Source organism: Anarrhichthys ocellatus, unplaced genomic scaffold (assembly GCF_004355925.1).
Source record: "Anarrhichthys ocellatus isolate YVR2014 unplaced genomic scaffold, GSC_Weel_1.0 scaffold25, whole genome shotgun sequence".
NCBI lineage: Eukaryota > Metazoa > Chordata > Actinopteri > Perciformes > Anarhichadidae > Anarrhichthys > Anarrhichthys ocellatus.
Window position 1 is genome coordinate 1,523 of NW_022280055.1, and position 22,943 is coordinate 24,465.

General features: G+C 40.5%; 2 protein-coding genes across 3 annotated transcripts; one reads left to right on the forward strand and one right to left on the reverse strand.

Annotated features, from left to right (window-relative positions):
- Positions 1-4,554: 4,554 nt before the first annotated feature.
- On the reverse strand, positions 4,555-10,485 carry zpax2 (zona pellucida protein AX 2). Of its 2 annotated transcripts, none has more exons than XM_031861635.1 (21): positions 10,403-10,485; positions 10,263-10,321; positions 10,099-10,185; positions 9,879-10,000; positions 9,644-9,787; positions 9,435-9,518; positions 9,182-9,352; positions 8,894-8,993; positions 8,451-8,671; positions 7,856-8,012; positions 7,562-7,773; positions 7,366-7,480; positions 7,074-7,273; positions 6,840-6,951; positions 6,592-6,761; positions 6,426-6,514; positions 6,002-6,132; positions 5,353-5,542; positions 5,024-5,165; positions 4,808-4,904; positions 4,555-4,656 (listed from the first exon to the last, which is right to left on the reverse strand). In XM_031861635.1, exons 1-21 carry the CDS (start codon positions 10,423-10,425, stop codon positions 4,586-4,588), a joined length of 2,697 nt encoding a protein of 898 aa, XP_031717495.1. In that variant the 5' UTR covers positions 10,426-10,485; the 3' UTR covers positions 4,555-4,585. The 2 variants fall into 2 exon arrangements, with proteins under 2 accessions (XP_031717495.1, XP_031717494.1); XM_031861634.1 differs by having other exon boundaries at positions 7,366-7,483.
- Positions 10,486-12,426: 1,941 nt separating this feature from the next.
- Positions 12,427-15,032, forward strand: kcns3b (potassium voltage-gated channel, delayed-rectifier, subfamily S, member 3b). Its single transcript, XM_031861737.1, has 2 exons — positions 12,427-12,461; positions 13,023-15,032. Exon 2 carries the CDS (start codon positions 13,027-13,029, stop codon positions 14,524-14,526), a length of 1,500 nt encoding a protein of 499 aa, XP_031717597.1. The 5' UTR covers positions 12,427-12,461; positions 13,023-13,026; the 3' UTR covers positions 14,527-15,032.
- Positions 15,033-22,943: the final 7,911 nt, after the last annotated feature.

The following is a 22,943-nucleotide window of genomic DNA, read 5'->3' on the forward strand; positions in this document are numbered from 1 at the left end:
CATGTTTGCAGTAGTTAGCAGCCACTGGCTCCAAGCTCCCAGGAAGAGCGTTGGGTTTTGAGGAAAATTTTACATAGTGTCAGAATGGTGTAATTACCATTTCCTCATTCACGTGATGCATGGGGCCCAACAATTATTTTTCCCCTACTTGCATGGAGTTAAATGAACTTCCCAGTAGTTATTTAAATTGAATGTGATTGAGCCAGAGAATAAGGCTGGGTTAATGGAAACGCTGGTGCACTTGGTCCAATGGATGCAGTAGATTCAGGTATTATCAATTCTACTCAAGTCAAAACTTTTTAGCTACATACACCACAAAACCATCATAGGAATAAATTGGGAACATTTTGGTTGCCTCTCATTGTCTTATCCTGAAATTTTAAAGCTCACTTTTGTTCATACCTGCTTGTCTGTGGTCTTGCATTTGGGCCAGTAAAGGGGGTATTCTGTCTAATCACATTTAAATATTTAAGAACCTTAACATGCTCACTGTCGTTAATGGTTAGACGATATCACAAATAGGATTTTTTTTGAAAACATACGACCCAACAAATTATACAAAGATGGGGTCAAAAAAAAAGAAGCAAATTGAAACAGACTCAAGAGTATAAGAGAGACGAGGGTCCAGCAGCATATAGATAGGTGTGCGGGCGTTTGTATCCATCTTGTGTGATCCAGTTAATGGTTGTGATCCAGTTAACGCAGTTTGTCACTTTACGAAACTTAGAGTTTAATCCCAGTACATCGTTTCAGTTCCAGTAAGAAGTCCTTCTCGTATTCATGGACGCCAGTGACAGTCGAGCCTCCCCAGTTGTATTTCGCCGGTCTGCTGCGGCAGGTTCGCATCAAGGCCGGGATCCCACCTCCACCGGGGCACACGCCAGGCTGCGGTTGTGGAGCTGGGTCCCTGCGAACGTGTTAGTTGAGTTGTAGATCCACTTGAGTCTCTCACAAAAGTTTTCAAATGCTATGGTGTTCTCAGGTTAGCGTAGCGTAGATCCAAACACCAAGAGCTCAGTTAAAATGAAACACATTCCCAGCCATAAAATGTGCAACGCTTGTCCTATGAATGCAAATCACTGTCATAATCCGAGAGCGCAAATGAGATCCATGCGCGCTTGAAAATCAAACAGCGGCGTGCGTATTTTACTTTGACGAGCGCTTTTACATCACTCCGCAAGCAAAATGCCGTCTCGCGCAAGCAGAATTCACTCTCTCTCCTGAGCAAAAGTCGCTCGCGGAGCTTAAACCTGCTCGCTCGCGAGTCTTTTACCTGCTCGCTCGGGAGTAGTTTTTGTTTTTGACAGTAAGTGGGCGGACCCAGTCGCCATTGTAACTCTACATCTAATTGGTTACAATCCTCATCTTTGGATAAACAGGATATCACTCTGACGCAGACGCTAGGGGGAGATTTTCAGATTGCACTACAGGTCAGGGGCAAATAATGTACATTTTACTGCATGGGTACTTTTACTTTCTGCACTTAAAGTAGATTTTGCTGATAATATTGACTAAGGTTTTGAATGCAGATATTTTACTCGTAGTGGATTATTGTTTCATCAGTATGGTATTAGTACGTTTACTGCAGTGAAGGATCTGAATACTTTTTCCTCCACTAATTACTTGTCAGTGATTTAACAGTTAATATACAAACAGTGGTCCCTAATCTTGGCTCCAGATGTTTGAGCAGGTCCAAATTGTTGCTCATATTTTATACAACTATATTATATCTATTCTGTAAACACAACAGTATGATTAAATATGATCACATCATGTTTTTATCAATTAAGATCAAAGAGTTTCTTTGAGCTGTTTGTCACAAGAGGTTTGAGTATCAAACACACATTGTCTGTGATGGAGTGAATTTAAACCAATCTGTGCAACTTGACTTTAACACATTTTTAATTATTGTATTTAACAACTCCATTAACAATTTGTATTTCATTAGCCTCTACAGTCTACAAAACCTGTCAGACAAATGTAGAACATCCTGAGATGTAGTGGAGTAGTGTTTAGTGGCGATTGAAAACCACCTCTATCAGACCTAGCGTCTGCGTCAGAGTGATATCCGGTTTATCACGAGGATTGTAACCAATTAGATGTAGAGATACAATAGCGACTGGGTCCGCCCACTTACTGTCAAAAAGAAAAACTACTCGTGAGCGAGCAGGTAAAAGACTCGCGAGCGAGCGGGTTTAAGCTTCACGTTTAAGTGAGAGTGAATTCTGCTCGCGGAGTAAAATACATGCCGTTTGATTTTTGCGCGCGCATGGATCTCATTTGCGCTCTCGGATTTTGACAGTGATTTGCCTTCATATTCTCTGACGCTGTCAGCAAGAAATAACGTTCATACAAATCCTTTTCCTGGCTGAGTCAGGGCTGCCAGCTGTGGGGTTGACTGACATTTCTTACGATGCCCAGCTTTTCCTGAAATGTCCTTTCTTGAGAAAGGCGTTGTCAGCAACTCCGCCACTAAATCCGTTTCTCCTCCTTATTCAGCCATTGAGTGTTAAAAAACAAATCTAGGTAAAAAAATAAATAAACTACACCAAGCAAAACCCTAAAAATTTTATAATTTCTTCCATATATTTCAATTTCAACTCTTACTACTCCAACTAAGCTCTGCTGGCAAGTTAGGTTTCGTTTCACGGTAGTCACGTGCTCGCCCACTGACCAAACTGAGCTGCACATAATGCTGACGTAGTTGTAGGCCAGCTAGCAGGCTCTGGCACGTCAAAGAATACGCCCAACATGTCAAACTAAAGACCCGATTGGTTGAACACTGACAATCAATATCGTCCCCATTCATTTAAACTGCGCAGGCCTCGGGCCTCTCTTCTTACTTAGAGACAGAGGTGAAATCTGATTGGATAAAAGCGCTACTTAAAACAAGCTGCACTGGAAACAGAGCAACTGAGGAAGACCGTAGCTGTGCAATGAGAAAATAAGATAATGGGAAAAATATTTTCATAAATTACAATACATGGTGTATTTAAGAAAAAATATTAAATTATGAAATAGCTATAACTTTGGGATTCTGTTTAGGCCAGCAGAGAAGGCTTTGCAGGCCCCGACGGCCCACCACTGCAAATGAGGTTAGGTATTATACATTCATTTTTTTATGTACATGCATGTTTGTGCTTGCCTTAAAGTCGAGATCAGTGAAAAACAGATTTGAATTTTAATTGTGAGAAATTAACACATTTTGCACACCAAGTTAAGACGCCATTAACTGTAAAGGGAAACAGGAGCACTTCCGAATACATGTGTAGCCAGAAGTGAAATGTCCCTCCTGGCTACTGTAGGGTTAGGTATGCCTTAGCACCTCCTACTTTCTGGTTCCTAAATTGTTTGTTTACTATATAAGCCGTACCTACGAGCTGTCTCTCTCTCTGATCTCTGGTGTGACAGGTTGTACCCGTGCCGTGCGGTGCTTGGCTCAGACTCGACAGCGACCCTCTTTCCAGATGGGGGTTGCGCGGTGATCGGGGAGGAGAGATGCCATTTGGTTTATCCTCCGTGGCGCTCATTACTTTCCCCCAAAAATATTAATAGATTATTGTAGCTGCCATGTGGCACCAACAGTGTTGAACACTTGTTTTGTTTTTTCTGCCCGGGCGCTGCAGGACCGGTGGGAAGCGTGGCCGCCCATACGGTGGAGGGTTTGGTGATGTTTCTCACCTGTGCTTCACACATCCATAATCATGTGTTTGGTGGTAGTTTCCTTTGCACTCCTTCCACGACTGGTTTCTTTACCCTTCTGCTTTGCTGTGCGTGTCTGGTCCTGTAGCACTCCTTTTACTGTAATTTGTGGCATGAAGTATATTGTACATATACCTTTTAGGATATATTGGATTTCCTGCATTTTTAATACTGGTTAAAGTATTTGACGTAATAAACTTTGTAATCTCGGGGGAATCTCGTCTCAGTCCATCATTCACCGCCACATGTACCAATAGAGGATCGGTGGGCTTTTTGTTGTGGTTTGAGCCATTATTAAAGGGTCAGTGCAGTAAGTAAACCAAATCCGGGCCTTGCCGCAGCAACACAGACTTTATTCCACTGAAACATTTACATATTGCCAATTTATCGAGAAGTATTGTGCAGTAAAGCACACTTTCCTTCAGGTTTAAATGCCACCGACCAAGCTGTGTTTTTCGAAGCATTAGTATGAGAACATATTGCCTATACGCCACAACCCTATAACATTGTGACCAATGGTCAGTTTGACAGAATTAAAAATAGCTAGTCATTTTAAATTGGCCAGTTTGTTTGTGTATTGCAGTAATTTCTAACAATGCAACTACAGCATTTAGACTGGCAACTGTATCTTGGTTGAGTTTCACTCAAGCGTGAAGTTACCAAGACAGTGGTCATCGGTTTAGTTTGTACTCGTTCATTCTTCACCATAGTAATTAGTTTCGATTAATGCTCAGACACATGTGTTACCCAGCCCTCAGTTGAGACCTCATCCCAACCATATCAAAACACAACTACAAAAAAGAAAAAACATTTCCAGGGTAATATTTCCAAGAAAACAATGCAAGTCTGAAGTCCTTTTAAAATATTTTTTATTAGGGTTTTTTTAGCTCATGAGTATTGGTCCTGATGACACTTGTTCGATACGGTGGCCATCTGAAACAGACCGTTTTTGACCTGTGGAAGAAAAGATAAACGTTTTTTTTAAACACATGTTTCCCCAATTGGAGAACACAAACTAGAGTATTTATCCCATCCCTCATCTGAGCAACAAATGGAAACCTTAGTGTGTGCAACAGTGAAATGTTATCAGTGTGAGAAGTCTTACCTTTCATCCCCTCATCCTGGTTTGAACACTGCACATTACAAGCTCTACCCACTGGATAACTGGCATCGCAGATCACCACATCACAATGGACAAAGACCTACAAAATTTGAATTAATGTGATATTTATACTGTATACATTCGTTTTCCCAAATCTAAAGCCTTTCATTTAAAAAAAAAAAAAAAAAAAAAAAAAAAAAAAAAAGTCGTTGAAATTACCTGGAGACTCAAGTTGTCTTGGTCTTTGGCAAAGGCAAACATTGGGATCTCAAAGCGCTTGAAATTTGATGGATACTGAACTCTGGCATCAGGCAAAACAGGATGGAAGATCACCTGGTATGGGTCCCTTGGGTTTACACAGCTGAAGATACAAATAAAATTGTTTAATTAAGTACCCACTAATTAATTGTGTAAAAGATGTCCCAAGTCTGCAGTGTGACGCCCTCCTTGAAAAGTGTCCATTATGAGGGAAAAGAGTAATGCCCAGGTTTCACTTACATTTAGTGCGGGCGGGCAAATGCCCCAGCAAGGCAAGATTAAGAAGTTACCCGTTAATGATGAGGTCCCGTTTGGGAAGGGATGTCCTGTCGTCCTCCAACGTCGCCCAGCAGTCCACCAGCTCCAGCGATACCTCAGGGTTTCTAGATTTTATCAGTTCCACCTCAAAATACAACGGCTGTTGAAGGTACTTTGCGATGGGATCAGCTTCAACTCTGTGAAATGTGCTGTAGGAGGCATCTAAGTAAAGAGAAACAACTTGAACTGAATTATTAGAGATTCAGACAGTAATAGAAAAAAAAAAAATACAGATAAGCGAGGAAATTTAACTTTAATACATCATCCCACGAGCCAACTTGGTCATTAAGCCGATTAGGTTTAAAGATGCGTCAATTAAACTGTTATAAGTCCTATTACTTTGTACAACACAATTAGCTCAAAATAAATTTGTGCGATTGCCTCCTGGCTTTAGAGGACACCGCTAGTTTACCAATTTAGGAACAGGCACTGGCTTTCTTGAAAATCTTTTGACTACGAGTAGCACAACTGTCCAAGTAAGCCCAAAGCCTTCACTATGCAGGTTAATAAAAAGCTGATCCATATCCCTTTGCATTACCTGTAGAGTGTGCTTTTATGGCTCAAAAGAGATTCCTACTGTTGGGATACATGAAAATACAATGCATTCAGAACATCCCTTACCCAGAGCAAGTTTAATTTCAACTTTTAGCTCGCCGATTGCATTCTTAGCATATGGTTCACTCCTGCGAGGTCTGTTGTTGAAGGCCACAGCGTGGTTTGTGTTTATGTCAAAATAACAAGCAACCTTTAGCCTGAAGAAAGGGACAACCCAGGAGATAAATTAGTCAGTGTGGCGGTGGAAATTGAACAGCATCCACATCTTTTTTTAAATAAAGGAATTACATAAGTTTTACTTTAGGGCTGCAAATAACTATTTACTATTGTTAATCTGCTGATTTTACTTAAAATTATGTTTCATCTCGCAAATAATAGGGTGAAAAATGTCCAAGGTGACATTTTAATTTATCAGATTAATAGACAAGAGCTTTGATGAGACCATCTACTCATTTCAGCTCAATGAGTTTTTAAGTTTCAAGACACTCACTCATACTCAGGCTCGTCAGTCTTGGATACCCTTTTCATTGCATCTGGCAGAGAGATGTCATTTTCATACAGCATCATATTGGGCAGAAACTAAGAAAAGAAAAAGTTAACTCAATGTTTCAATATCAGGGTCAACAGTCTACAACCAGGGAAACAGTCAGCAGTACCTTTCTGGTCGTCCCACAGGAGTTCCCAGAGAAGACAAAATAAGCATAGTGGTCATCGCTGTGGGAGGGCCCACAGGTGGGGTCTCTGAGGGTGAGCCGACTGGGCTTCAGACTGGGAACAGACTCCAGTTTCATAGCCAGAGCGGTTATCGTGCCATTAGAGAAACACTCTGAAAAGGAGGAGGCGCAGACATTAGTATGCTTGAGCGTTTTGTCTTGACATAAGAAACATATTTCCTCTAACAAACCAGTCAGTCTTGGAAAGAAATTGCAAGCCACAGAGAATTCTTTAATATTTTTGTTGGCTGGAGTCCTCAGAGACACGTCAAGTCTGCTCCTGATGGATGACGCCTCAACAGCCTGACAAGTTGTCAGAAACAATAAAGGTTTAGACACTCAAATGACAATCTCTACAACAAAAAGGTCACCAAGATATATCCCTGCACATTTACAATTTGGTTAAGAAATGTAACTGATTGTACCTCAACCATGACATCGACGGCAGAAAATGGTACTGAAAAACTGAAGTGTGTGCCATTGTCCATTAAGCCATATTCCTTAGCCAGGAGTGAGGTCAACAGTCTCCTTCCCACTAGTGTCTGAAAGTTGAAGCCGTGGGTTCCGTATCTCACGAGGACATAGAAGTATTGATAATCACAGCCACCAGCGACAGAGGGAGGAACTGCAGAAGGGGGGGGTGGGTGGAGAAACCCAGATTAAAAGAAATTTTCCCATTTTGTTCTGAATTAATCCATCATATTCATAACTACAGACCTTTGTTTTCCAATCTAGCTTCCAGAGAAGCTGTGTGAGAAAATGGTGCATACTCTGGCAGAACCAGCAAGCCAAAGGTCAGCTGAAGAGTGTAGACTGTAATCTCCATTTCTTCCTGCTGGGAAATAGAGCGAATAGCTGTCAAAGTTAAACCTTTTTTTTGCATTTAATTTCCCAAGTTGAGAGTAAAGCTCACCATTTTTAGAACACCACGGTCCTTGAAGGGTATTTCAAGTGTAAAGACTTTCGAGCAGCTCTTGGGGGACATGTGCTCCAGGACTTTAAGGCCTCTGGCACTGCAGTCTGCCACAGATAAAACCTCAGAGGAGATGGTGATGTTCATTAGTGCCACATCAGAGCAGAAAGGCCCAAGCTGCACCTTAAATACCCGCTCCTCAGGAACAGTGTCTGTGGGGCAAAAATAAAGAGTAATTAAGACAGTGTGTAATACATTTAAAAATCACAAGAGTACCAAGATAATATGACTTACTGTCAGTAACTTGTGGAGATTGAGACAGCAACGGTGTCGTGATGGGAAGGAAGACTTTGTATCTCGTGTCCTTGTAGGCGGCATTTTCTGTCCAGAGCAACTCGAGCATCAGCTCAATTGTATAAGTAGTGAGATACTGACCATCCCAAACATGACTCTGCAAAAATCAAAGATCCTCAGTAAGGCCTTCCTTGAAATAAATCATCTTGAGCTAAAGTTTGACCCTGTATCTTGTTTATCTGAAGGCCAAAGAGCTTTCAGTTGCACAGAAGTGGAGTGTCAATCCCATTTTCTTTTGAACAGATATGATTTACCATCACTTGACAAAACCCTGACATAATTCTAGTGTGCCTCAAGACAGCAAGGAGGGACCATTTAATTACAGCATTTACACAGATTCTCCACCTTTATAAAACCAAAATGTTTGTGAATTGTGCAAAATGAAGGTCAGCACATCTGAAGGTTTTTGGATATTTTGTTTAAGACTCAGCATGCGGAATCCGCCTTTTTAAATTTATGATGTCTTTTAAGCCCATGGAGACATTTATATGCATGAGAAATATAAAAACCCAATTTATTCACATATAAAACTGACCTTAAAGTGGCCACCGACAGCCCCAACAGGGATTTTGGCAAGGATGTACACGTTATTGACGGACAGGGAGTAATGTCTGGCAGCCATCTCGGCAACGTTGAGCCTCTGGCCATCGACACCCATGTGCACCTCCAACAGTTGAAACTGGCCAGAGGAAGTCAAGGGCTCAATGCGCCTCGGCAGGAACCAGCTGATTGAGTCCGGAGTGAAAAAAACACTACCTGTACACAAGGCGAACACATACAGCACTTAGACAAGGAAAGACCCAACATGGACACATTTCATTTATTGTCGAGTCTGAGAATACTGGAATCAGTAATAAAATACCAACTATGTCCAAGTTTAAAGACATTTTCAACTGATGCAACCCCAAATTCTCTGAGAAACTAAAGACATGATGTCAGTGGTTGCTATAGCCCTGCTTACTGCTCCCCAAACATTACCGTCTAGTATTGGGCAGGCAGCGCCAGCATGGATTTGAGTCGCCAGCTTCTTCTCAAATACTATTGAGGTTTTGAGCACAGACATGGGCACACCTGCTACCTGCGAGGTGAGATTACAGATCATCATGTCAATGCTTTATTAAATCCATTTAATGCATAAGGATGTGGGTACTTCAATATAACAATGTAGACAGTCCGAATACATCATTTGTTCCAAAACCAATAGTTCACCAGCTGTAAGTGTAAACAAGTAGTTTGTTAACAAGCAAGGCTTGTTTAAAAACTTACATTCTGGATGTACGTTTCAGGTGAAGTTAATGGGCTTCGCAGAACCAGCCTTGTAGGAGTGTTTGAGATCCCATAACCTCTTCTGTGGGCCTCAGTCAAAGGCATGATCTTCTCCTCAGGAGTGAAGAACGTAATAGTTTTGATTTTGAATTCTGCATCCATGGGCTGTTTCTGTGAAGCAAACATCAAAAGACAGTTAATACAGAAAGGGATGTTTCCAGAATATTAAAAAAAGGGCACAATAAGCTCTTACCTCAGCAGCACCAAACTTTTTAATGCTTGAGATGGGATGGTCAGGCAGTGCGTAATAATTTTCAGCTGTCCTTTTCACAGACACCTAGAAATAAGGCAAAATGATAGTCAATCCCTCCGCTTTCAAATGTACCAGCCTTGACGACCAATAAAGCCACTTATAATATAGACTGGAACATGACCCCAGAGAGTCCTGCTGCATTCACTTGCCTCCATATAGTTGCGGTCACAGACAATTTCCCTGGAGGCCCAGGCAGTGTAGCGGCAGGTTTCAACCACCTGGTACAGCTCATCTTCAGCCACCTGGTTCCCATGCAGTCGAAGATTTAGTCTTGTTGTGAATGCTTCGTCGGCCTACAAAACACAGAAAATACTTTAAATTATCACAACATCAAAAGAGACATTAAGTGCTACTCCACAAAAATCACGTCGCCAGTCATTTTACCACATTTTGAGCAAAGCAGTTTTGAAGAGAGGCAAAAATCACGATGTTCCCCAGCTGGTCTATCCTCGCACTGAAGCCACACTGAGAAGCTAAACTTGGTGTAAGGAGAATTGAAGAGTTGTCTGAGAAGGAAAAAAAAAAAAAGGACAGTTAGAAGAGAAAAGGTGAGACAAAGTAAAAACAAAAAAAAAAATGAATTCATTCAGGAATGTCATCTTACTAAAGACAACAGACACTTCAAGAAGATTTCCTCCAAGTGGGCCGATATCCAGACGCATGACATTCCCCAGGCATTTTGAGTGAATATCTGGGATTTAACATTTACATATTAGTAAGAAGCATATAGTAGGATTAAAATAATGTTAGAAATTGACAAAAACTTACTTATAGAAGGCTTCTTTTGAGCCTCTATGTTTACAACTGCTATCAGGAGAATCACCAACCTGAAAGAGATTGAATCATTTTTAAAAGTAGCATGAAAAATCACAAACTTTGAGTGAAGTCAATGGATAAAAACTACAAACCCAAATCCACCGCGACCACCCATTGCACAAGAGATGGGGAAACTGGTAACCTATGAGTCCCTGTCTTTGCAATTTATACTAATGTTTGTGGGAGGAATGAACCCCACAGTCTCAGGATTAGGGAGGTCCCTGCTCAACTACACACAGGTGAATCCTATTACAGCCTGATTGAGGTTGTGCGGGCCTGTGTCTTGTATTCTGGCCTGAAGTAAGTCCCAACATGCAATGCAAAGAGGTTGATTGACTTAGTTAAATGGTAAATGATAAATGGACATGTATGTATATAGCTCCTCCTGCTAACTTAAACTACAAATAAATAAGTTACAAGTTCCAAAAGCTTTTTGGGAAATGTTTTTGTTGTTAGAAATTATTGGTATGAAATATGTGTAGTATAGTATAAAACATGTTTTAAATATGTATCCTTATTTTTATCAATTATGTTTTTAGCATTTTGGCAGGAAATGAGTTGCAACAAAGTCCTCTGACAAAGTTAAATTAGGGCTGTTGTGGTTCATGGTCAGCATCTTAAGTCCGAAGCCATGGGGACACCACTATTTAGAAGTTTTCATAAATAAGGAAGAAGGAAAAAAATCGCACCAGATCACAAACCTTTCAAAAATTAAAAAGCAGAGTCACAGTCACATCATACATCAAATAATGAGCTGTAACGATGAAATACACATAAATTAATTCATGAATTCTTACAACTGAAAAGCTGGACAGAGATAATGTTTTTGCTTAAGAAACGACTTCATCTGTGTTTATCGAGAGTTGATTTGTTTTATGTTGATCGGCTGATGCCTCCTCATCTCTCAAGGTTTTGTCGCAGTGCCCCTCTTCAATACAGATTCTGATTCAGATAACTTTGTTTTTCCCTTGAAGGGCAATTCCTTTAGCTTTACCCAGTGCATACACATTAAAACATTAAAAACTCACAGGAAGGTATGTGTCACAGGCAACAGATTTACATGGGTCAATATAATAGATGACGAGCAGCAGTATAAGTAAAATAAACCATTTTGGTTCAAGAAGAATATAACAGTCTTTTAAAAATGACTGCCAACACACATATATACATACATACACACGCAGCATAAGTAGCCACAAAGACAGGGCACGGGGCGCTGAAAAGGTGCACAAATGTGTATTTACCCTGATGACACAGAGAGATGTTAAATCACCAAATTCATTTCAGGAGCAGAACAGAGATCCTCTGCAAGCATTTGGTGCTTTTAGGATCTAGTTTTATGCTGCAGGCAGCACATCTGTGAGATACTGAATGTATTTTTATTGAGGTAATAAAATGATGGATAGAAACCCCCTCAGCTAGGCTGGGACACAGATGGGGAAGAAAAACATTGCCACATTACAAATTGTCAAACAGTTCTGAGAGCAATGACAACCAATAGCAGCTTTTTCAAATCTGCTGCCACTATATAGGTACGTTGTATTTCCCCCTTGCTGCCAAATACAGTGTTACTGCCTGCTTTGGCAGTTAGCCTGCCAGCAGAGCTTTCTCACAGAGGATTGAAATGTCAGTGTGATTTTACTACTTTACTCCCTACTGCTCCTGACAAGCTGTGTTCTTCACACAAGTAGAACCAATTTTTAGAACATTAAACATGCATACAATTAGTGCAGGCTCACTGTTTACTAAAGGAAAGTCATGATCTTATAATAAATCGCAGCGTTAAATAGGCCAATCACAACAGAACTAAAGCGTCCTTTAAGGATAACAGGCTATAAACGTGATATGATGAGTAAAGTGCTATTGAAAAAACAAAAACGACCGTGTAGTTTTACAGCAGGGTGTTCCTACATCTGTGCACTCCCTCTCCCTCCCGTCTCCTCGCCTCTCTCGCCCCTCCCTCTTCCCTGTAAAAGGGAACAAACTGCCGCCGTGCTGTTGTCCCGCCTCCAGCTCTTCTTGTCCCGTTCGTGAAGCTGCAGCACCGCACTCCCTCCACCCGACCTGCCATCTGCCGCACTTTGCAAGAATGTGAAAACTAAACCACCCTGGTAAAAGTTATTTTCATGGAAAGAAAAGCTTCGAGTGCAGGTACGTTTCAGTTTCATGTTTTGCATTGAGTTTTAGTCAAATTTGAAGTTATTGATTTATTTGTAAATAGGGTTTGGTGAATAACATATTTTATGTATGAGTAGGCATGCAAACCAGCACGTTGCTCTGATTGGTAGAAGAGTAGATATTAGGACAGAACAATTAGAAATATACATATGCAGGAAAACAGTCTCTGGCTTTAGTGATTGCTTGAAATGATGTGTGGGTTCAGTTTCAACTCACTTTCTCTGAATTAGTCTATACCGCTCTGTAATTTGATTATTCTGGTGATAACCCTGTACTTGAGCCCTGGAAGAAGTGACAGCACCTCACGCCTCTTCACTCTCTCCAGCTCAAGCCATTTCCTGTGTGTGTTGTATTGATTTTTGAGTTCCTTCAGAGGACTAATGTGCTACAAACAGTGTAGTCAAATATGTCTTGATAGACGTCCCTCCATATATATTTACCATTTACTATCTAGACTTTATATTCTCGTGGGGCATAAAAATCTATAGAACTGGCATGCTTCATTTCTCATAATGTCTCTGTATGTATCGTCAGGACCATGGGGTACGGGCAAATCCTCCACCGGCGGGGGAATGAGGAGGACCAGGTGCACCTCAACGTGGGAGGGGTTCGACACGAATTGGATCCGAGCATGCTGCTCTGCTTCCCTCACACACGCTTGGCTCGTCTGCTGCACTGCCAAAGCGAGGCGGCGATCCTGGAACTGTGTGACGACTACAGCCCGACCGACAAGGAGTACTACTTCGACCGGAATCCACATGTTTTCCTCAGTGTGCTCAACTTCTACCACACAGGACGTATCCACATGATGGAGGAGGTGTGTGTCTTCTCCTTCAGCCAGGAGATCGAGTACTGGGGAATCCCGGAGCTTCACATAAGCCCCTGCTGTAGCTACTGGTACCACGAGAGGAAGGATTACATCGATGACAGAGACTGGGACGTGAGGAGCGACGACCAACCGCAACAGAGTTTGGACTCCTCCTTTGAGGAGCTCTCTGCTCTAGATAAAGACCTGGCCAACTTCAAAGGTGCCTGGTGTGCAGAAGTGAGGAGCTACATTTGGCTCAGGCTGGAGGATCCAGGTCACTCAACAGGTTCAAAGATCCTCGCTGTGGCCTCTCTCGGCTTGGTGCTGACCTCTATCGTTGCCATGTGTGTCCACAGCATGCCTGAGTTTCAGCAGGTGCATGACAACGAGAAGCCCACCGATGACCCTGTCCTCTCCATCCTGGAAGAGATCTGCATTGCCGGCTTCTCCGCCGAGTTCATCATCAGGCTGATTGTTGCGCCCTCCCGCAGGAAGTTCCTTGGAAACCCCTTAAACATCATCGATGTTGTCTCCATTTTGCCATTTTACGCCACTTTAGCTCTGGAAACAGCCGACGAGGAGGCCGCAGAGGAGAATGAGGACTTGGAAAACGTGGGGAAGGTGGTGCAGGTTCTGCGCCTCATGAGGATTCTCCGTATCCTCAAACTGGCTCGCCACTCCATCGGGCTGCGAGCGCTGGGCGCCACCGTCCGCCACAGCTACGAGGAGGTGGGTCTGCTCCTTCTCTTCCTCTCGGTGGGGATCTCCATCTTTTCTGCCCTCATCTACTTTGCAGAGAAGGAAGAGCAGGACACAGATTTGGGGTCCATCCCTTCAGGCTGGTGGTGGGCCACAATCACCATGACCACAGTCGGTTATGGTGACACCTGCCCGGTGACGCTGGCAGGGAAGATAGTGGCCACCTTGTGTATCATCTGTGGCCTGTTAGTGGTGGCTCTGCCCATCACCATCATCTTCAATAAGTTTTCAAAGTACTACCAAAGAAACAAAGCCATGGAGGCACAGTGTATCACTAAGCCTGAAAGACAAGACCCAGAGATCCCTTACTATAGCATCAGAGACCTGTTCACAGGAGGTGTGTATCCCTTCATTGGAGGTATCGCCTTCAGGAACAGTGTGAGCAGCGCAGGTGACACTACAGATGCTTCTAGTCTCCAAGATTTAGAGGTGTATGATAATGACACTTGTGAAAATGGGTCAGTAAAATGAAATTCTGCCATTTCACAGTTTCGCTCCCTTTTATGACTGCAAGTCACTCTCGTGCCTCTCAGGGCTGCTCCATCACTGACCCTGCCTCTCTGCATTGTCTTCCCCCTGCAATTTGACAGAGAAATATTGTGGCCATCATTTCTTTTTTTTCTACAAGGGAAGAGCTTGTGAAATGTACAGCGCCGCTAAAACCAGGAAGCCTAATGGGAATTATTGCAGCCTTGCTTGGAGGTTTGAAAGCCCATTTTCTGCTTGAGAAAATTGCAATGATGCATGTAGGAGGACATAATGTTAATGTTTTCTCAAAGTAATGTCCTTTATTGATTTGTCTGCTCGCTGAAAGTTCAGACAGAGAATTTTGCCAAAAGCCTAGAATGACAACAACACTGTTTGATGTTTCAAAATGGTATTATAGAGCTCTAAGTTCACTGATGTTGCACAGCCTGCATGAACAGAAATAAATACATTTTGAAAGAGAGTAATGTGTAGAATTATGCAATATCATTGATGCTACAGAGAAGAAGAGAGGCCACACAACTCTCTTTTTAATTTTTCTTTTGGACAGTTTTGGCATGCATGGTGACTCATGGAGGTTAATTCATGTGGACATGAAATAAAACTCATGCAACATGGCTCTCATTTGTGATATGGCGTTAATTGAACTAATCACTCGTTCAGACAAGGTTTTCAGCTCAGGGTCATTGCATTATTTATCGCTATGTGTTTGTCACTAAAATGACTCTAAAATACAAATATAAATCATCAACAATGTATTTTCTTCAGTGGTGAAATGCACTGGAAATGTAATGGAAAGTGTGTGTACCTCTTCACTCTTCTGTTCCTGAAAGCATTGATTTCCTGTCCCCTGTTGTAATCTCCGGTTGGGTGCAGCCGCTGTCCTAGAGCGAGAGATGCAAAAGGTCTTTTCTCTTCAGGGGTCTCAACGGGGTTCATGAAGTTGACCAGACGCATCTACTCTCAGAGCCAAACACCATTTAACTTTTAGACAGTTTGTATGTATCTATTGGCACATTTTCCATGACTGATAAACAAATGAAACCTGTTAAAATTAAAGTAAATGGGTGTCAGTTGAGGAGGTTGGTTTAATAAAGACTTACTGCAGCCTAACCAGCAGAGATAAGCCCATTATACTCTAGTATTTGTGAATAATGAGTTTCGATTGCTGGGCTTCCTGTGTGCATCACATTAGCATGTTGCTTAATCCGCACTTTCTTTTTTGCTTTTGTCAGCTGCCATTTATTGTAATGACAAACGTAGTATTGGTTCAGACATGCATTGATTTTAAATAATAATTATGCGTACAGGTGCACTGTTACAGTACAAGACAGGGCTAAATATAATTATTTAAATCTCTTTCCCAAGAAAAATATGTCAAATGGTGTTCTATTGCTATAAAATATGTTTAATTTTCAGATATTTCTCTAATTCTTTCTCCTTTTTTGTAATAAATACTGCATACTTTGAACTCGTTTGGACCTTCTTCAAATTAAGTAAATGAGAATAGAAGACTAACTTAACGATGTGGAAAGCTGCAAAAAATGCTAACACATGTTGGGTACAGTTTATGTGGTCAATACAAGAAAATCATCAATTGATTTCTGCTCAGCTGAGATTGATTTCAAAGACTCTTGAGGCATTTCTGTAGTCTTTATTCGATGTTTGTTATCTCAGTCTGCTGTTGAAGAATCCATCGCAGGAGTTGCAGATGACAATGCAGCACCGCCGGCCCCTGATAATGATAGTTTTGCGTTCCTCTCCATTACTCCCAACCTCATTGCACTGGGCTTGGGTTCTGTGGAGGAAAGTGGGTTTCAATATCCTGTCACTTTGCCGTCAGCAGAAATGCATTCTCTTATTGAACTTGTGTCAGGGAGTGCGTCTTATATTTCCCATAATTTCAGCTGGTGTCTCTCAACTGACTTCCACAAAGTTTGGTATTTTTTTGAGGGCAACTGTAGTTGTTACAATTACTAGTGGAAATTACATTTACATTTCATTGTTTTACTCAAGTGCTGTCCTTAAATACAATTTTGAGTTGCTTTACTTGCATTTTATGCTACTTTATACTTCTACTCCACTAAAATGCACATATTGTACTTTTTACTTAACAACATTTATCTGACAGCTATAGTTAATAGTTAATTTTCAAATTAAGATTGTGCATTAAGGAACAATGATAAGCTAAAAAAAACATTGTTCAAGATTAAGCCCCAGTGAAGAAAAAAGAAGCTCTCAGAGGTACCTAGCTTTAGTCAGTTGGGACGCTAATTAGCTTGGTTGCTAATTGGCTAATATTTGAGTTTATTAAAAATATTTTTTGCCATCAACTCCTGTCTCAGCTGTTTGCAAACTATTCCTCTTTATTTGAGAAGTTTATTCTCCTATATGGCAGAGCTGGTTAAACTAAGGTGGATGGTGACACGCAGCTAATATGCTATAAAAGCTTCATGGAATGTTGCTGTTTTTAATGCAATTGTTGGTTTCTTTGGGCATGATATCGGCAAAGTATGCTGTTATTTGTAGTCTGCAGTGCGGACTGCACCTGATAACCTTTGTTGCAATAAACTAAATGGTACTGGGATCAATAGTATAATAAAGTCACTCTACATGTAATTTACTCACTCAGAAAACTGGATTCAGGTTAAGTTACATTTTAAAGGCAACACGGTATACACTGCATGAAGAGGAGAGCAGCCGGGGGAGTTGTTAATGTAAAGCAAAAAGCCAATTACCTGAAAAGGTCACAGTGAGTGCGTCAGCACAAATGTCAGTGTTGCAGAACTGACGGGTGAGTTGTGTTTCCCTTTCGGCATTTTTTCTTTCTTTTAAATGAAACAACAACCTTCATTACATTTAGGCCGAGGTGAAGTTGCTTGCCATCATACTTCTGATGTGTTAAGCAAAGTCGTAATCCAAACTGATTGGATGCAGTGGAGCAGTCACTGAACAATCGATTTCCTGTCAGAAAAAACAAATCAATACAATTTATTTAAGCTTTACTTATTTTTTCTCGTTGAGATATATATTTGTAATCGTCAGCCAGTTTGATACTTATTTGAAGTGAGTTATCTGCACGCAGAATACAGACAGTGATGTCTCTCAGTTTGCGGTGTCGTCAGGAGGAGATACCTCTGCAGAGTCTCATGGACATCAATGTTTAACAAAAGTCACTGCAGAGAAGGATGGAGAGAGTTAAAGTATGGCAGCCTTTACACTGATCCGTGTTTGTGTAGCTTTTTCAAGTTTTTGAAGAGCAAGCATAAATCTTTTTATGAAAAATCTGACATTTGTAATCGGGTAAGAGTATGACCTTGTATAATACTACATAAAGCCTGAGGGTCTATGAAGGCATTTGTCCCTCTACCTTACACAGAGGAAAAGGTCACTGCAGTGATGAATGTGCAAAAGGTAAAAGTTTTTTTTTGTTGTGTGAAATACTGCTGGAGGCACTGAACCAGCTCTAAAATTCAAACTTAGCCTGAGTGTTAAATGTTAAAGGAAGAATGAGTATGATTTTCTTTCAAAACAATGCATGGACTCCTAGAAAACTATTCCCTCTCTAACATCACTTATGACACACTAGATGTGTGTGGATATCCTTTGCCTATTGTTCTTATTTTACTGTGTTCAGAAGGTTCCTGGGCGTCAAACTATAAAAAATGACGAGGTGCCAGATTGTAAGCACAAATCAAAAAGGAAGCTATGAAAATGGTGGACACAGTGGCGGAGGAACGCAAATACAACAAAGCGAAATGCCATGAAAAACAGATTGCACGACATAGAGTTTAGTTATCTTTATATGTACATCTGAACGACCAGGTATAGATGTCATGTAGCTAACTGAATTTAAACAAAACTAATGCTAGCTTGCTAACATAGGACCATTTAAGATTGAAGAATAGAAGAACTCTATATCAGAAATGGCCATCTGACCGGACCTCTAATGGTGTTTAAAAGTGATGTAAACAGGGAATATTTTAAGTGAAATTTCTCAAAAATGTTTGCGCATATATGTACTGCCCCAATTTCACCATATTAATTTACTTTTTAAATGGTTGTTTTGGAGCTACAGTGACACCTTTTTTAAGAAGTTGATTTTCTGTTTGATTTCCTTGCAACAGATTTAAAATGCTCACTAGCTAACACGTTTTAATGGTGCAACCCCATTTAGTAAATTACCAATCATTAACTATATCGTTAGTTATAAACTTCAAACGTATTCATGGATTTACCAATAGCCGGTACAACTCAGTCAACTTAGTCAGACTTAAACTTTGTCCGCAAGTTGATTGTTAAAATGTGCAGCTATCTGAGGTGATGGTTGTATAGTGTATTTGTATAATGTATGTAAAATAGCAGCTTGTACTTCGACATTGGGCAAGATATTGACCAAACTCTAGAAAGAAAACACTTGTAAACTGTTGTACTAATGTTCCATTAGCTTAAGCCAATCTGTTATGTTTTGATCAGAGTCATTACATGGGCATTGCTCTCCGCAGAGTACTGCCAGATCACTTCTTGGACATTACGGCAGCTGTGTGGTTTCAGCTCAGGGTCAGATAAAACAAAGAAAGCACTTTGTTTGTATTTGGTTCCTGCTTTCCTCCCTCATGCAGGTTTATTACAGTGAGGCTGGATGGACGTTGTGATTGTGCATCTCCATAATCGTTTATTACTCTGACAGAGGTTGAGTTTTGTCTGGGCAACATATAAATCTACTTTAATTCAGTCAGACTTATAAACCTTTGTACATCTGTTGACTTTTATTTGGATTACGTCGTTTATTATGTAGTTGTCCTGTAACTCCTCAGTTGTCATTGAGATGAACCTGATGACATGCAAGCAAAGTAGTTGATATAATGCCAAAGATATTAAATAATTTATCAACATTTCCACATGGCAGTCATCTTTAGTGTTCTCCCACTGAGGAAGACTGCGAATGTCGAAAGATTGGTAAACAATATATCTTTTGCATCACGGCTACCTGTGTGCGACTGTCTTCCTTGTGTTCTTTTATTAGGTCACCACCTTTCTAATAATTTCATCCTGAACGTAAGAAAGAAAGAACCTTGAGCTTGAGACGGGATTGATTGGTCAAAATATTGACACGATCAAGAATGAAGATTTTTCTATCTAAAATGTTTACATTTTTTAGAAGTTGTACAATAACATAATAGTAAAAAAAAAATCCTGGACACATCAAACTGTTTGCTGCATAAAATGGTGTTTGGTGGGTCAATATATCATTTTTTTCACACTTAAAAATTGAATAACATAAGAGTGATGTATACTTATGGAACCTGTTTTTTGTAAGATTGTTGTTGTTTTTTGCCTTTATTAATTAGTGTATATTTCAACAAAAGTACCCAGCCTGAATCAAACTGGCGGTGTTGTCCTTGCATGGTATGCACTTTGACTGCATCATCAAAAAAAAACGTCCTAAAGCCACTTTAAATCATTCTCCATTAACCTTTAAATTCAGCTTATTAGCCTCTGACGTTGGCTGGCCCCTGGATGAAAAGCATATTGACCCATTTATCTTCACGTTAGGTGATAAGTGTCACTCTGTGTTCTGTTGTTCTCCTTGTGTTTCTGTTCTATGTCTTTGTGTTTTAGGTGCAGCTGCCTGACTGCTGATTGAGAGCACCTTGTGTGAAGCTGTGGGCTAAGTCTATGTATGTGGCTCATTACTCTGCCCACACTCTTTCTCAAACTCCCTGACACAAGACGCAGAGTTTTGTGTTCCTCTGTGTCATCCATTTTCGTCTTGTTTTAAACAAGTGCTGTATTATGTTGCATCTAACCTCTTTGTGTTGTGGCTTTCAAGCCAGTCGTAGCAAAGAAAGTAAAAGCATGCTAGGCTTAAAAATCCTCAGCTCGGGCCAAACTCACCTTCACCTCCCCTTGGACATTGCAGTGTGACTTATCCCATTAAGAACAAGAGAAGGCTGAAGCTTTTCCATTACCCTCGTTGGCCTTGCTTATTGACCACCATTACAGTCATACCCTCAGCAATTATGAAGGCAGATAATCAATGTGTCCCTTGTGTTAACTGTTATCCATCTCAGAGGGGGGATCCCGACCTCAACATGCGCTCACAGCAGCTTCCGCTCCTCTGGGACCTGTGATATTCACCTGTGCAGAGGGATTCGATTCCCATTTGTTTGGACAGGTTTAACACAGCTTTAACACTTCAAGGTTGTTACAGAGCTTAAAACACCACAGTATAAAAGCAATAAGGAGACGCTGTAGCACTCAAATTCAACCGATATGTTCTAATTGCTCCTATGTGCAATAATGATCAACTGTGCAATACATTTATTGATAGTGTACATTTTAATAAACACTTGTTTTTGTTATTTACTTGTATTCTCTTCATATTTTGTGTTATATGTTGTACAATTTACATTTTACAGAGTTCTTTATTTCTATTTTCCCTATATTTCTTTATGCTTATATATAACAGCAACTGTAACTCATCAATATCCCAGTGGGGATCAATAAAATATTTCTGATTGTGATTCTGAGCCTTTGTCATTTCAAACTGGGGCAGGTCGTTAATAGTGATAGTTAAAAACTCCACATACAGTTTTTGCCTTTTAATTCCCAAAAGCATCTTTAAGGTTGTTACAGAATATTTGTACAACACTGTCTGACAGTTTTAGAAATGTTTGTTTGGTTTCTGTGGAAACTTTGGGTTCTTCACTAGAATTTAAAATAAAGTTTGTACAAACACCACCGGCACCATTTCACGTTTAAGCTTCATTATTCTACCACCAGACTTCGCTATTTCCTGAAGTCAAACAGTGTATGTTTGTGAAAAAGGTGTTTGTTTTTTCTCTCTCTCTACAGCAGGTACAATGACATATATACTTGCACATATAGTTGTAGATATACTGTACCTCTCCTAGTTTTAATCACAGGCTCACAAGCATTACATAATTTAATTTACATTGCATGTGTTTCAGAGTGCTGAGCTGGGCTAAGTAACGATAAAGTGGCTGGGATGAAAAATGTAGAACATGGCTGCGACTCTTTGCTGGTATGATGAGCTGACGCCCTCACTATCCATGGAGAGTTGCAATGGAGAGAGCGAGGATTTAATGGAGGCAGTAAAAGAGGACAGGAGGGCTCCGGGTTCTGCTAATGAATCAGAGGAAGGGAGGATGAGGAGAGAGAGGGGGACTAAAGAGCAGAGGGATGGCCACTGAAAGACATGAAAAACATGTTCTGTAAAGCACCACATAGACACACTCACATTCTTCTGACCTCACTTTGCATGAGCGACACACACTTCCAATAAAGGTTGAGGACAGAAGATTTAACTGGACAAATTGTATAAACATTACAGGATAAAACAGTTCAATGATAGCTATCATCAGATCAAATCTATTTTGCATAAAAATTTTGAAAAAGCTTTTTCAGAAGCACTGTTCTGGAGTCTGCATACACAATTGTGTCAGCTCAGCCTTTCCAAGCATCAATAAATGTCTGTTATTAAAAATCAATGAAAACCTTTATTGAATTATATTTCTGCTGTTTACTTACTTTTATGCAACACAGTTTAATCTTTCTCCAAATTGATTTATTGAGATCAGCATTTGTCTTCACTGCAACATCTTCGGATGAATGACCGTGACTGAGAGTTTGGTGGCATCCGTCTTGTGAAGTTAATATGAATTGATGCTGATGTTATGACCACTGCTCTCAATTATTGCATAATGCTTTAAAAATGAAAAGGACAGACAGATTAAAGACAACGTTTGAATGAGAGCAGTCTCAATATCTATCTGTATGACTAGTGGTGGAAGAAGTACTCAGATATTTTACTTAAAGGTTCTCTATTTGGTAATCAGAGCATTAATATAGCAGCAAACAACTCTTCAGCAACTTTCCGCTAAATAGATGACAATAGAGAAAAGCAAATTATGTCGAAAAAAATCCAGTGCCTCTGTCATTGAGAGATAAATGCGGCTCTATAAAGTTAATCTACAAATCACACAGTACAAATGTGAAGGAACCTGGAGAAATGGAGAAACTTCTTTCTCAATCACCCCTAAAACCTCCAGTAAATGTTTATTTTATGCCAAGGATTGGGATCAGGTTGGGCTCACAGGGATATCTTTATCTCTCTCTCACTAGTCTTCTTCTTCTTCTTCTTCTTCTTCTTCTTCTTCTTCTTCGCTGACTGTTATGACTGTGTCAGTATCAGTTACAAGCAGCGTCTGCTATGCGTTGTCGATTTAACATAAAAATGGAAATCGACTTTGATACCAAAAGCACAAAGCTCTGAGGACGATATATACAGAGAGTAATTGACCGCTGCATTGCTGAGCCTTATTGTGCCCCAGTGATTGCTTTGAGTAGCCTGAGATGACCTTGTGGATAATTGATTT